This window comes from Globicephala melas, chromosome 5 (assembly GCF_963455315.2).
Source record: "Globicephala melas chromosome 5, mGloMel1.2, whole genome shotgun sequence".
Lineage (NCBI taxonomy): Eukaryota > Metazoa > Chordata > Mammalia > Artiodactyla > Delphinidae > Globicephala > Globicephala melas.
This window is the reverse complement of record NC_083318.1, coordinates 108,620,118-108,635,202: the sequence shown is the minus strand read 5'-3', so window position 1 is coordinate 108,635,202 and position 15,085 is coordinate 108,620,118. Positions and strand designations below refer to the sequence as shown.

Genomic DNA, 15,085 nt, shown 5'->3' with positions numbered 1-15,085 from the left:
TTGGCATCTTGCAGCCCACTGTTCTTACTTTGGCTGTGGACAACAGGCCTGGAAGCATCAATTTCCATGCCGCACTACAGGGGATGCGAAGATTAAAATATCAGAGACAAACCCTAAATACTGATAATGAAGTGTTATTACCTCAGTGGAAGAAACAGGCATACTAACATGAAAAAACACATTTTATTGCACTTAAGTTATAAGAAAATAAAATTTCTAAGTGAATCAAACCATAGACACAATCCCTTTAAAGGTTGTTTTCCTCCATCATGTCAGGTTGTTACATAACTAAAATTAACCAACTTGAATCTGATTGTTTTAAATCAGACTATAAATAAAACAAACAAAAAAAATAAACAGGAGGAGGAAAAAAAGATCACCTAGGATACAGTGTTAAACCACTTTCACAGTTCAGCTTGAGTTGTGGCTCTTGGAGAATGAGGCAAACCATTTGACTTTTTCATTCATTTTGCTTGTTTGCGTGTGACGCCTTTACTACAAAAACTGGATAGTTTCTGCTTTGTCAGTTACTCAGAGCAATAAAACTGTAACAGTTGTTTTCCCAAATACTGTAAAACACTAAGACTGACCAGCAACTTTATTTTAATTTTGTGTTTTATATATTTTTAAAATATTTTGTCAGTTTTATTATGTATGTTCATCCATTCACCACAGCCCTCAAAAAGAAAAGTTTCTCCACAGAACAGGCGGCAACAGCTCTGTTCCAAGGAATGTGTTTTAATTTTTGCCCAGATAAAAGAAAATAAGCTTTGCACACACTCTCAATTCTTTACTTGCAGGCAAACTTCACTCTTTATTTTCTGAAACTCGCCCATTCTCAGCCTCTTAGAGGCACAGATGGTTCAAGTTTCAGTGGCAAAAAGTCTTTTTTTTTCCGTAACCAAACTAGAGCAAATTTGGAATTCAGTCTGGGACTAAAACGTCACAGCAGAAAAAAAATAAAAAAAAATAATTTGCTTTTTTTTTTCTTTCTTTCATTTAGCAGCATAAATAAGTTTGGCCACTGGGAGTACAGTACAGGGGTGGGACACAATCCCATATTTGAAGACCTACTTCTAGCACCAGCATCAAGAATTAAATCCATCTCGGGACTCACAGAACCCAGGACAACTTGCCACCTTTGAGCAACACAGGCATTGCAGAGTGTATGTGGAAGCGACAGGAATAGATTAACAGAGGCTAATACTGTGATTGATTGACATTGGCAATGGTTGGCAAAAAAAAAAAAAAAAAAAAAAGCTTTTCATGATAACTGTACAAAAACAATTCACAGTAATTTTTTTCCTTTTTAGCTTTTCCGCTCCAGAAAAATGACTTTTTGTTGCAGATGCTCTCTGGTGAGAAAGTCCACCGGTACTGTGTGGATGTTACTGCAGCTTCTTTCTAGGTCTCAGTGGTGAAAGAACAGGCTAGCAGAATCTGTAACGACATCTCTGCAGTAACACTGCCCAGCGACCACTGGAGAAGAAAATAAAGAAATAATTGCACCTGGTTTGATTTCGAAAGTCTCGTTTTGCAAAGCTGCCCTCAGTCCAAAGTGAAGCTTTTTCCGGGACGAGCCGGCAGGCGCCTCTCTTGTCAGTTGCGGTTTGTCATCGCTTCCTCTTTTCCTTCTGAGTCTGTAGGTCTTTTCGCTCTGTTGCCCCAAGCCAACATCCTGCACCACTGAGAACAAGGGATTTTTTTTCTTTTTCTTTTCTTTTTTCTTTTTTTCTCTTTTTTTCTTTTGCAGGGGGAAGGGCAGGGAGTATGTCGTCTACACGTTGGGACGATGCCACCTTTCCTGCTCCTCACTTCATGTCCACATCAAAGTCCAGCACCAGCAGCTTGGTTTCCTCCGTCCCGTTGCGACTCCCTACTGCACACACCAGCTTTGTGTTTGAGGCTCTGATCCGCCACACGACTCCCCCGCTCCCCCCACTCTCCAATGTGACTAGGTTGCGAATAAATTCACCCGTTTTCAAGTCCCATAGTTTTACAGTTCCATCATCTGAGCTGGTAATTACAAAGTTCTTGTTGAACTGTAAACAGGTCACAGCACTCTGATGCTTGTTGGGACCTAGGCAAAACCAAAGGCATTTCGTTACTGGTTAGAAATCATGACTAAGGGTCAGCTATACTGTAATTTGTGGAATCTATATTGGAACACACAATAAATGAAATATTTAAACCGCTGCACATTTAGAAACTGTGTTCTGAGTATTTTAGGATCGGCAGGGATGTAAGAAAATCTGGTAGCTATTTGTAACTGAAACGTTAATCTCTGAGGGTTCTGTGTTCCAGGAAGCGTGGTTAGCTACCAGGCATACATTTTGTGTCCTGGTTGCATGAATGAGCACTTCTCTCGGTGGTGATGTAGATAGTACCAGCATCACGTATTCTGCTCATGGACAATCTATTACCCTACCACTCTGAACTAACCAGTCAAAGGCAAAGGCTGAATGGACACTATTCCAAAACTCTGCGGAAGAGACAAAATCAATGAGTAAAAAAGCTGCAGTATAGCCCACCAGATGGCCTCAATGAAAAAAACACTTTCTAAGGGCTATGACTAATAAAAAGAAGTTAATCAAGATATAAGAAGTTAACATTGCTGTGCCTCATTTAGTATTAGCGGCTTTCACATGTTTCTTCCTCTAGTTCAGTGGGCACTGTGAATCCTTCCCATCCTACTTCCACTCCTACTCAAGTCAGAGTGGAAAGGCTCATAAACTTATCCAAAATAAGTTTTCATTTTGTATGAGGTTACTTCTTTCTGTGACACAAAAGCTCCACATTTCTCTTCTGACCAACAATCTCATTTTTAAGGAACGCAACTAAAGGTGGGTAGCCAATATTTACCTTGCAATGTTTGTAAACACTGTCCTGTTTTGATATCCCAGATTTTAACTGTAGAATCTGCATTCCCAGAGACAAGAATGTTGTCTTTGAGTTCCATGCCGCTTGTTAATGACTGGTGTCCTGTTAACGTGTGAATGCAATTCCCTGTCTCCACATCCCAAACTCGGATTGATGTATCAAGAGATCCACTCACCACATGGATGCCATCAAACTACAACAGACACAGTTTATTAGACTAGAAGTGTACACATTCTTGATATTACTTATTGACCTTAATCCTAAAAGGGGACGCTAGTAAAGCATGAGAACAAAATGCCAGGAACAAAATGGGGTACAAGACAAAGTGCATGCAATCAAGCAACTCTACAGGGCATGTTCTCAGAAGCTTCTACCAGAAATGCTAATTTTTTATGGCCAGTGGCTTCAAACTAGATGCAGAAACAATTTTCAAAAAACCACCTAAAATGAACATATTATTTTCAGATCATCTGGCCACACTTACTAGCTACCTATCATGAATGATTCAATATGGATTGCCATTTGAGTTTTACTTCCCAATAGGAAGCTAAAACTGCTGACGTGGTTTATGAATAAAGGGTGTGCTTATCAACACCTATGGCAAGAAAAGGGCTGGAGATAGCTTTCATGATACTTCAAAGTAAGTTCCATTAAAAATTGTATGTAAAATAAAAATTTCATTTACAAGAACCTAATGCTATTTAGGAAATGTGCCAACAGACAATTATATCTGGAATTAGAAGTGGTGGCATTTTGAGAACAAAAGCAAACTATATACAGCATCTCTTCTCCAGCTTCCCAGCTATACCCAAAGTCAACAAATATCTACCAATTCCCAGATCTATAATAATGTTACCACCTCTTTCTTCAATCTAATGGCTTATTTAAATAAGATTATTATATTCATTAAGGTTCGAACATATCACAAAACATACAAACAATTGCAGCCAATTCCCTCTCCTCCAAATTCATAACCTTTCCTAAGTTAACAGACATCTTTATTATATGTCAATATTTCATGACATGGAGAGTATTCCATCAGTTAAGATACAAATACCCCAACGACAGAACTGTGAGCCCTGGGACTACATACTAATTTGCTGATTACTAACGGGCAGTAACTGGTAAACAAGCTATGTAAGTAATAAGAAATACAGCTGACCCTTGAACAACATGGGTTTGAACCGGGAGGGTCCACACCTATACTCGAATTTCTTTTGCTAAATACCTACTACACAATCCCAGGTTGGTTGGATTCTTGGATGTGGAACTGCAAATACTGAGGGCCAACTGTAAAGTTATTCAAGGATTTTCGACTGGAGTTGGGGGTGGGGAGGGGGTGGTTGGTGCCCCTGACTCCTAAGTTGTTCAAGGGTCAACTGTAGTTTTGAATTGAAAATGCTGTCTTTCACGAAACGAAACAAGATCTATTTTCTAAACTTGCTATTAATCTAGTTATTTATGTCAAAATATGGCAATCTATTCTAGGATATCAGGTTCAAATGAAAACAACCCAAAAATCAGTTTAAGTCAAATTTACTTCTTCATGACTACAAACCAGCAGCCCTGTGACGGCAGAGCAGCTTTGTGCGAAGTTCACTTCCACTTTGAATGGGGACGGAATCACAATTACGTGGTCCATCAACTTCCAGCTATCAAGGCAAAGGGGCAGCTTTGGGCCAAATTAATCCTCTAAGGAGTTTATTAAAATCCAGGTTATTCTCCTAGGAGACTATCTACTCATTAATTAACATAGCAAAATTTAAGGCCCCGAAGTCTCAGGTTCCAAGACAAATATTTGTATTTTAGAGGGAAATCAATCACAGAAAAACTGAAAGAAATCATTTAAATAATTTCAAAATTTATGCTTTCTTCATGCCAATTTTAAAGTACATGTAGGGACTTCCCTGGTGGCACAGTGGTTATGAATCCACCTGCCAGTGCAGGGGACACGGGTTCGAGCCCGGGTCTGGGAAGATCCCACATGCCACGGAGCAACTAAGCCCACGTGCCACAACTACTGAGCCTGCACTCTAGAGCCCACGAGCCACAACTACTGAAGCCTGCGCCTAGAGCCCATGCTCCGCAACGAAAGAGTAGCCCCCGCTCGCTGCAACTAGAGGAAGCACGCGCACAGCAATGAAGACCCAGTGCAGCCAATAAATAAATAAAGTTTATTTAAAAAATAAATAAAGTATATGTAAACGGCAGAATAATTTGATTCATCTTTTTTTGGACTGTATTGGATCAGCAATCTGACAGTGATTATGAGTAAGACAACCTTATGACTCAAAAATATAGCATCTCAAGAGCAGGAGAGATAGGTCTCTTACCTGTAACGAGTAGACCCTGTTGGTGTGCCCCTGCAACGTGTGCAGACAGGTCTCTGTCTCTGGGTCCCACACCTTCACCATAAAGTCATACGCTCCACTCACAACCCTTCTGCCATCATATTGAACACAGCGGACCGCTGCTACATGACCCATCAAAACATGTAAACACTGGCCTGTCTCAATATCCCAAACCCTAAGGGTGGCATCTCGAGAACCACTAACAACTCTGTAGGGGGGAAAACAGAAAAAAGAATGTATTAGAATTTTGATATTGTGAGAAAACATGATACATAAAAAGTCTGTGGTTATTAAAACTTTTTACCTTTTCTTAAGCAGAAATACCTGTTTTCAAAATAAATACATACTGTGTAAAACCTTGATATATAAACATGCAAAAGTTGAGTTACTCTGATTGGGATGGGAAGTTGGAAAGCCTAGAATTCTGCCTGTTTGATTCCTCCACCTATGAGGGACCCAGGAGCACCTTGGGGTCCTGTGGAACAGTTTTAAGACTACTGTAGTGTAATTAGAAATGACAAAGAGGAAGGAGAGGAAGACCAAGTCAAAGAAGATAAAGAAGCAGCAGCGGAAGCAGCCAGCTCTAAACACATACAATAAGATCTTGATTTTAGAAATAAAATGTTAGTGTGGGCAACATGTGTAAAATACTGATGGATGGTAGTATTTTGAAAAACTTAAATTTTCTTCTTTATTCTTTGTCATTTCCCCCTATTTTAATTATGAGCACAAAGTCCCTTCGTGACTAGGGAAAAAATTCAATAAAGGTTTTTCAACAAAACAAATCAGAATCTGGAATTTAAACAGCTAAACATATGTGCTTTACACCATATACTCTGGTTAAATTAACCAGTTTTAAACATGTCCTCAAACAAAGGCTGCTTATGCTTATATTTAAAAATATTCTGTAGGCTACCGGGGCATTAAGACATACAGATTTTTAGAACATACGCATGTAGGGGCAATGGAAATCTCTTGAAACTCTGACCCAACATTATTCTCTTCCGAAGACCAGAGTGATACAAATATGGCAATCACCTTTGGATTACAAAGGAGAGCTGAAAACTCAGATGTCTTTAATGTCATTCCTAAGAGATTAAGAAAGGCCAGAGTTTCCACCTTTGGGACAGTAGATAATGGAAGCATTGAGAGATTTAAGTCAGAATATAATGGAAACTGAAATGCAAGGTCTCTTGATACCAATCGCCCCCAATTTTAATAGTACAGCACACTGTTCAAAGTAGATTCAAATTACAAGTGAGAAGGTACTTTTCTGCACATATTACAAATCTAAAGTGAAATCTGCTAAATGTAATGGTTCTTGATAAAGAAGATGCTATGGACAGAATGAATGAACGGTAAAAACTGGAGTGGATTCACTGTAAGGACCCTTCAGAGAGACCTTTTCTGACAAAGGAGGTAGAAATCACATCTGTTTAACAGGGGTACTGTGAAGACACGCCAATGGAAGATAGAAAGGACTTTAATAGGAGGGCTCTGTAGGAGGAGATAAAAGCAACAGCAAAGATGCTGAGAAGAAAAAGTCAAGCAGTCTGGTTTGGCTTAAACTATTTTGAAAACTGGATTGAGGGTTTCTTCCTTAATTCGGTAGGTAACAGTAGGCTCCCAAAGGGGAGTGGTACTACCGTAATTAGAGGAGGTTCTCTGCAGCTGTGTAAAAGGTGACCAAGTTTGAAAGCTCTGTCAGTAGTTCAGGTGATAGGTAATGAGAGAATAAGTTAAAACCCACAGGCCTCAGCTTTTGCCCAGACACAGGGGATATGATGGAGTAGGGGAAGGGTGGTGGGTAATTAAAAAGACTCAGAGACTTGAAGCCTGAATTACTGAATTTGTCCCACTACTGGAAATATATGCCCCTCCCCATTTTTTTTTGAAGATGATGAGTCATCAAAGATTTAGAACAATCAAGTAAGGTGTTAGTCAAGAGCAGAGAACAGAGTTTCAAGGTGGAAGCCAACAAATTAAATGAGGACGGAAATTTAAAGGCAATACCCTACTGCCCAATCTTAAGGCAATACACTACTGCTTTCCTAGCAGAGAAATATCTGAAGTTGAATGATGAGTCTAGTTTAGGAGCATATTATCACTATCTCTCTGTTAGACATAGTAAGTACTGTACAACTGAACTCTATACAAAAGGCCCCAAGTTCACAAGTAACAGAGAAAGAATTCCCAACCCCTACAGGGTTTCCCCTACCTTTTTTCATGGAGATGCATACAACGTACAGTGGAAGTATGCCCATATAAGGTGTGTATACATTCTCCCGTCTCCGCATTCCACACTTTGAGAGTCCGATCTGTAGATCCACTAATAATGATATTGTCTCTCATCTGTGATGACCATACTCCACCTGTGTGTCCCACTAATGTCCTCAGACACTGCAAAAACACTTAAGATGATTACTTTTGGGTAGAAAGAAAAACAATGTAAATAAGATTTTAGCAGTTCATTAAAATCTGAAGTAAAGTTATTTACTCAGTTGGAATGTTTGGCATATTAGAAAATAATTTTTCACATCAATATAACATGATCCCATCACTGTGTATTTCTTTGTTTATTCAGCAGCACTGCATATTACACACACACACACAGTCGGGGAACAAGTATGCAGACAGTAAACCTTTCTCACTAAAGTATGACAACTCTGGCCTGGCCTCTTTGATAAAATAATACTAAAATTGCAACTTGGTTTCTTCCACGGGAATGGATTCAGTGAAAGAATGCCAACAGAGTTGGGTGTGGCTACATTCCACATTTCATCTGAATCTGCCCCAAGGCAGTAGTTAGGGTACTTCTACGGCAAGGTACTTCTAGACAAGTAAAGACAGACACTAAAACCCTGAAATAAATCCAAAACTAATATTATACTACGGAAATACGAAGCAGTTTTAAAAAAACTTTTACATCTGACTTGGAATATTTAGAAGATTCTTGCCCAAGAATCAACATGTTATAAGACATTTTAAAAGACAGATTTCCCCCTCCCCACACACTTTCTTCTATTCTTTTTTAGGTGGTCAATTACCTAATTCAAGAAAATATTTTCCATTGGACAGATAAAAATAAGTATTCAGTAGAGAACCATTAAAGTATAGTATTGTATGAAGTGAAACTGACTGCTTGGACTGCTTTGTTTCCTTCAAACTCCTATTTACATAACTAACTAGCCTGCTTAACTTCTATCTTACAGGGTTTGAGATAAATCAAAATTAACATGATTTATTTAACTTTTAAACTCCAGGTAGGTTATCAACAAAGTTTACAAGGAAAAAAATATATCCCTCAGTCATAGTTTTGAAAAAGATTAAAAAGGAAGGAGATATAACTTTTATGGTTAATAAAAGTGGGAAAAACTAACCCCCAAAAAAGAAAGAAAAAAAAGCACATCTGTAAAATCTTAAAATAGCTAAGTCACAAAGATAGACAAACTATTTAAATGAAGAAGAAACTAATGACATCCCTATCATGAGAAACATCATTTTCATGCCAAGAAAAAAGCTGAATTAGAAGCTCTGATATTTGCTATCAAAATAAGCTAGACTCAAAAATGAATCCTTGTTTTCCTTTCACTGGTTGATCCTTGTAAAGGTATGTACCAAATGGTGACTTTATGAAGTGTAGAGAGAAGTACACTTACTTTGCCTGTGACTGCTGACCAAACTTTTAAAGTGTTGTCATCAGAACCGCTAACTATTCGGTTACCACAAAACTGTAAGCATGTGATCACGTGATCATCATGTCCTTTCAGCACCTACAACATAGATGTACAGATCAGAAGTATGTTACTACATTATGTTTTTTAAAATACTAGTGAAAAGAAAAATGAGGCCATAAATAGCAACAGTAATCCATAGTCTATTTCCAGAGTAAAAATTTGTATAAAATATGAAGCATCCTTCCTGGCAGATGAATTAAGTATTAAACATTTTATTGTTTCCATATTCTATTATTTATACTTGAGACATCAACTATTAAAATTTTACTCAGTCAAGACCTCATAAATATGGTTCAAACACAAACGTATTTTATAATCATCTATTTTATCCGCTCAAACCAAAAGAATATGCACTTAAGTTGTGCAATTTTGACACACAAAAGTACCTACTAAGTAGAAAGACAATAATCATCAACTTTTTCAACTTAAACAAAAAAGCCTGTCATAATGTATACGTTTTAATACAAAATGTCTCCCCAAATTGCTTTTTTTCCAGTTGAAAAAAATATAGCTAAGGATTTCAAGTGTTTTTGCCATTCTTTATATAATTGAAATGTTATAAGGCAGAAAATCAGAATTATGCTTAAATTTATAAAATTAAAACACACAAAAGCCATCAAAAAACCCCCCAAACATGGGTACTCCTCAAAAAATCATGTTTGGTCAGAAAGGGAGCAAATTCTTAGGTAGTACGTATATGACACAAAATTCAACAGGATATTCAGAAATTTTCATTTACATGCAATAGACAGAACAACACGTAAGTCAATTCGTCTTTTATTCAAGTACAGTTAGTTGTCAGACTAGAGATATTAGCACAGAGGAATACTGTCAGTTACATTTTCAGTTATTTTAAAATATATTGTTTTCTTTCTACAGGACATAGGTTGTCAAGTTATACTACTTGTCAGATACGAAAGAGTACACTACGTACTAACACTGATTAATGGTTTCTGTTACATCATGCAAGAGTTCAGTTACCTTAGGGGATTTGAGTTCTCCTCGCCTCCAGTTAGTATCAATTCTGTGCTGCCTGATGTAGGCACTCTTCCATGGACTGTGTATGAAACCTGGTTTTATTACTTTTCTTCTCTTGATGTGCAATGGTTCATCAATACCTAAGGTTTAGAAAATTTAGAGTATAATTGCCTTCACCAATAATACAAATTACACATTTTATAATGCATCTCATTTTCTCCTATGCTGAAAACCACTGAAATGCAGAACACTAATTTCTAACACTGTTATTATGAGACACTAATGTAAATTTGCAATCTGTATGGCATGTTGTCTACTGACTATTTCATTTCTCTCAGAATAATTCTATGAAATGTTGGTGAGGATGTGGAGAAATTGGAACCCTTGTGCAATGCTTGTGGGACTATAAAATAATGTTGCTGCTATGGAAAACAGTATGGTGGTTACTCAAAATAAATTAACCATAAAATTACCATATGATCCAGCAATTCCACTTCTGAACATACACCCAAAAGAACTGAAAGCAGGGACTTGAACAGGTATTTGTACATCCATGTTCGTAGCAGCATTATTTATAACAGCCAAGAGGTGGAAGCAACCCAAGTGTCCACTGACGGATAAATGGAGAAAAAAGTGTGGTATATACATACAATGGAATGTTTAGTCTTAAAAAAGGAGGGAATTCTGATACATTTGTATGAACCTTGAAGACATTATGCTAAGTGAAATAAGACAGTCACAAAAAGACAAATACCGTATGATTCCACTTATATGAGGTCCCTAGAGTCGTCAAATTTATAGAGACAGAAAACAAAATGGTGGTTGCCAGTGCTGCAGGGAAGAGGAATAGGGAGTTACTGTTAAATGGGTATGGAGTTGCAGCTGGGGAAGATGATAAAGTTCTGGAGATGGATGGTGGTGATGGTTCCACAGCAAAGTCAGCATACTTGATGCCGCTGAACTATACACTTAAAAATGGTGAAAGTGATAAATTCTATTTTACGTATAAATTATCACAATTTAAAAAAGTCATTAAAATAATGATTCTATGAGAAGGTAAGGCAGGGATAATTAATCCCACTTTATATATATCTGAGAAGAGAAGGTTTCACTGAGTAGTCCAAGCCACAGGCAGGGCAGAGGCAGGATTAGAAACCAAGTATCCTGGATCTTTCTTTACCTCTCAGCTTTACTAAAGAGAACCTATAGCACATCTGTCTTACACTCTATGATTCTTTCTTAAAAATTTTGCTTGTTGAAGGCAAATAATATTTTTTTCAAAAGTAATATTTTTCTAGATGCCTGCTGGAAAGAAAAAATGTCCTTTCTTAATATGTATGATACCTACTCCATTACTAGGAAAGGGGATTTTTTTTTTTTTAAACAGGTCTCAGAACACAGGCTCCATGGTAGGAAGAAAATGGGACTTTACTACTACATCCCCAGGATTTAAGAATATCTAGCACATAAGAGGTGCTCAAGAAATATTTGTGGAAGAAATGAATAGACTACAAATATTTGAGTATTTAATTGCTAATTTAATTTGGGGGTTCTCTTTAAGTTGTCCTCATCTTGACTTTCTCATTGTTTATTAATTCTACTGGAGACTGGGAAGCAAATGAGATATATTCACTATTAGTTACAGTGCTCACTAAAGGGGTTAGTGGCAAGATTTGGCACATCTGAACGTGTGGAATAACCTGTGGATTTTATATAAGTAGGTGAATGTAAATGAAGACACAGTCTTGATTCTTTGATAGGCTGCCAAAGTTCTCTTTTTTTATTTATCCACCACTTTATTCTATGTGCACATAAAACTTATTATTATTTTTCAGAATCACTTTGCTTTTTCGAACTACAAATATTTTCTCTCTGTGATTTTGAACCTTACCCTCTTCTTTACATTTCTCTCTCCAGAGAAGGTTGTCTTCAGCCAAAATTCTCCAGTAGCGACACGTCTGAGCCGCTTGTAGCAGGTCTTTGGGTTCCAGGAATGAAAGCACATAAAGTGCCAGCTATGAAAAGAAAAAGCATAGTATACCATGTGTCTCTTTTTAACGATAAAAAATAAGTTAATTATTCCCTATGGTATAAAGTACTTATAAACGTAATATAATTTTACATTCTAATTTCTAAAATTATGAAAGGCAGTACCTTCTAATATTCAATTTTAACAAACACATACCAGATTCAAAAACACCCTATTGGTTTTTATGAACTTCACCCCACTAGCTCCTCACCTCTTCAAGGAATACTTATTAAACCTCTCTGCCTCTTCTCTTGCCTTTGCTCTGTGAATCTCATCTCAAGAATTCTACTATTTATTTATATATTTTTTACTTTATTAGTTGTTTAAATTTTGTCTTTTTCTGTCCTCACTACAATATAATTTGACTTAAGAAATGAGATTCCTATATACTCTGTGTGGCATAATTTCAGAATCCTTCAGATAGTTAGATATAAGTAATAGTTCTTTATCGTATCAAACTGTTTATATCACAGTGATGTACTTTTCAAACATTTAATCCTTTACTGTAAATGACAAAAAGGAACAATTATTAAACTGCTTCCTAGACCTATAAAAGTAATTGGGTTCTAATTCCTTTATATTGCTTATGGAGATTTTCTGGATGGGCCAGATAGAGTTGTATATTTGAGCTAAGTCTTTGATATATCACTGATTTAAAAATTTTGTTTCCAATACTTGCAAACCATCAATTTTTCTTCCAGTGTGTAAAGTCAATTCAAATAAATAAAAGAAAAGGAAATAGAAGAAAAAGGAGAACAACAGCTTCCAACTATGCTCGTTCAATTAGCCTCACAAATCACATAAAAATTTAAATTATGATATTAGGACAGAATGATCTAAACAGAGTAGTAAAGTTTACTTTTCACATAAACTAAGTTACAAAGATTAAAACAAACTATCATTTAAAGGACCTAGGGTCATACAGGGAGTAAAAAAGCACAATCTGAATTATTTTTTGATGCTAAACAGGAATTACATGAAATAAATTATGTTTTCCCAATGACTTTGTATCAATATATATACAGAGTTCATCATTAATCACATATTTATTGAGTATATTCTATATAGAAAGTACTTCAACCAGTCAGTATTCAACGTAATACTACTACTGACAAATGACAGTGAAAAACTTTTTGTGGAATAATTATTTTTGGTCTATCAGAGAAGACCATTCAGTATTATATACAGAATCGGAGTCATTTAAAATGAAAAGGCATAACTATATTAAACAATCTATATATGCGTGTGTGTTCACATATACAAATATACACATACATACATAACTCAACAATATATTTTTAAATGGATACCCCATAAACCAATTAATTTTGAAATTCTCAATCAATCAAAGCCTAGACAAGTTTGCTTAGTGTCAGTCTAACAGCATACTATTAATCTTCTATGTGAAACTGATATTTAACATTGAAATTATCAGGCACAAAGTTATATTTGTGGAAAAGAGATGCTAGTTAATGCCCAAGATATTGAGAATGGTCATATGAAAAAGCCTACTCTTATTTTAGCTATCCAGCTGAAGCAGAAATCAGGTAAGTTATAGAAACATTCAATGGATCCTAAATGCTAAGAAACAAATCCAGAGCAGGTTAGATTTATCCTTAAATCAACAGGTAAAATTTCTGTCATTACTGGTGATTAAGAGATCATCTAGTCCAGTGTCTGCATGCATTAAAAAGAAATGTAAAGAAACACTCAGGTGCTAAAGAAATTTGAAGTGCTAACTCCATAGGTAACTGGTGCCCGTTCCTTTAGAACAGCAAAGTCCCTAACTCAACCATAAACTTCAACTTATTAAATGTTTGTCCATGCCATCAAAACATCCCTGTATTATAGAAAATACACATAGCATGGGACTTCTCTCATGGTCCAGTGGTTGAGAATCTGCCTTCCAATGCAGAGGACAAGGTTTCAATCCCTGGTTGGGGAACTAAAATCCCACATGCCGTGGGGCAACTAAGCCCACGCTCAGCAGCTACTGAGCCCGTACGCCACTAGAGAGCCCGCAAGCCGCAACTACTGAGCCTGTGCACTCTGGAGCCCGCACATCACAACTAGAGAGAAGCCCATGTGCCACAACTAGAGAAGCCCGCATGCTGCGATGAAGATCCCTCATGCCGCAACTAAGACCTGATGCAGCCAAATAATAAAATTTTTTAAAAAAGAGAAAATATACATAGAAAAATATGAATAAGAAAATCAGAACCAGGAAAAATATAAATAGAAAAGGTTTAAACTAGAGGAAAAGTAGAACACAAATATACTGGCAACAGTATTTTACATGGTTTTTTAATTAGGCTGCCAAGCAAAAAGAAAACAGCAATTAGTTATACCAGTTCCTCAAAGGAAACAAGGTTTTGTCATGTAGGGTTCCTTATAGGGGACAGAGAGTGGGCATTGTCCCAAACTACATCTCTACAATACCACAGAGGGGGTTACAGGTTTCTTGGAGCCAAATTGAATGGTCTAGCTAATGCAGTTTTCTATTAAATTGTATTAAAGGTAAACTCTAGATTAGTAATTCTTCCTAAGGACTACTTCCACACAAGAAAATCTCTTATATTGAAAATTCATTTCAGATAATTATCTTTTCTTTGGCCAAACTTGTCATTTCAATGAGAGTTGCTGTTTTTTGTTTTTCACTATAACTTATATTGGGTTGGCCAAAAAGTTCATTCGGTTAGTGAATACATTGTTCAGTAAAATTCTTGGTGAAAATGAAAAAACGTGTCTTTTATTTGTACTTAAAACTGAACAAACGTTTTGGCCAACCCAATATAAAAGACCACCATATTATATTTAAAAAGTAGCTAATACTTTCCCAGAATTGCTATATTTCAGTGGATTGAAATAGTGAAAGAAAAAGAAAAGAAAAGAATAAAGAAAATGTTGGCCAATCCTATGTTAAGAATTTAGGCTTTGTTCTAGATCATCTACTGTATCACTATGCTTTTCTTGGCATTTACTTACAAAATAAAGATAGTGCTCTTTATCACAAGTCTCCCATGTGAGACTAGTGAGGTTTCTGTCAAGGTTTTTGAGATTAGTAAGTAAATGTTGGTAAAGAGCTTTGTGATCTGTTGAAAGGAATTATA

The 15,085-nt window shown here is 36.5% G+C and overlaps 1 protein-coding gene across 3 annotated transcripts in view; it reads right to left on the bottom strand.

Moving 5' to 3' along the window:
* Nucleotides 1–164: 164 nt before the first annotated feature.
* The window catches only part of FBXW7 (F-box and WD repeat domain containing 7), a 206,897-nt gene continuing 191,976 nt past the window's right edge, over nucleotides 165–15,085 (bottom strand). For all 3 annotated transcript variants that reach the window (XM_030878231.2, XM_030878234.2, XM_030878235.2), the window contains 7 exons: nucleotides 11,838–11,961; nucleotides 9,950–10,086; nucleotides 8,891–9,004; nucleotides 7,450–7,631; nucleotides 5,214–5,439; nucleotides 2,863–3,073; nucleotides 165–2,080 (listed from right to left, as the gene is read on the bottom strand). In XM_030878231.2, coding sequence (XP_030734091.1) covers nucleotides 1,812–2,080; nucleotides 2,863–3,073; nucleotides 5,214–5,439; nucleotides 7,450–7,631; nucleotides 8,891–9,004; nucleotides 9,950–10,086; nucleotides 11,838–11,961 — 1,263 coding nt within the window. In that variant the 3' untranslated portion in view covers nucleotides 165–1,811. The remainder of the gene's footprint in view (nucleotides 2,081–2,862; nucleotides 3,074–5,213; nucleotides 5,440–7,449; nucleotides 7,632–8,890; nucleotides 9,005–9,949; nucleotides 10,087–11,837; nucleotides 11,962–15,085) is intronic.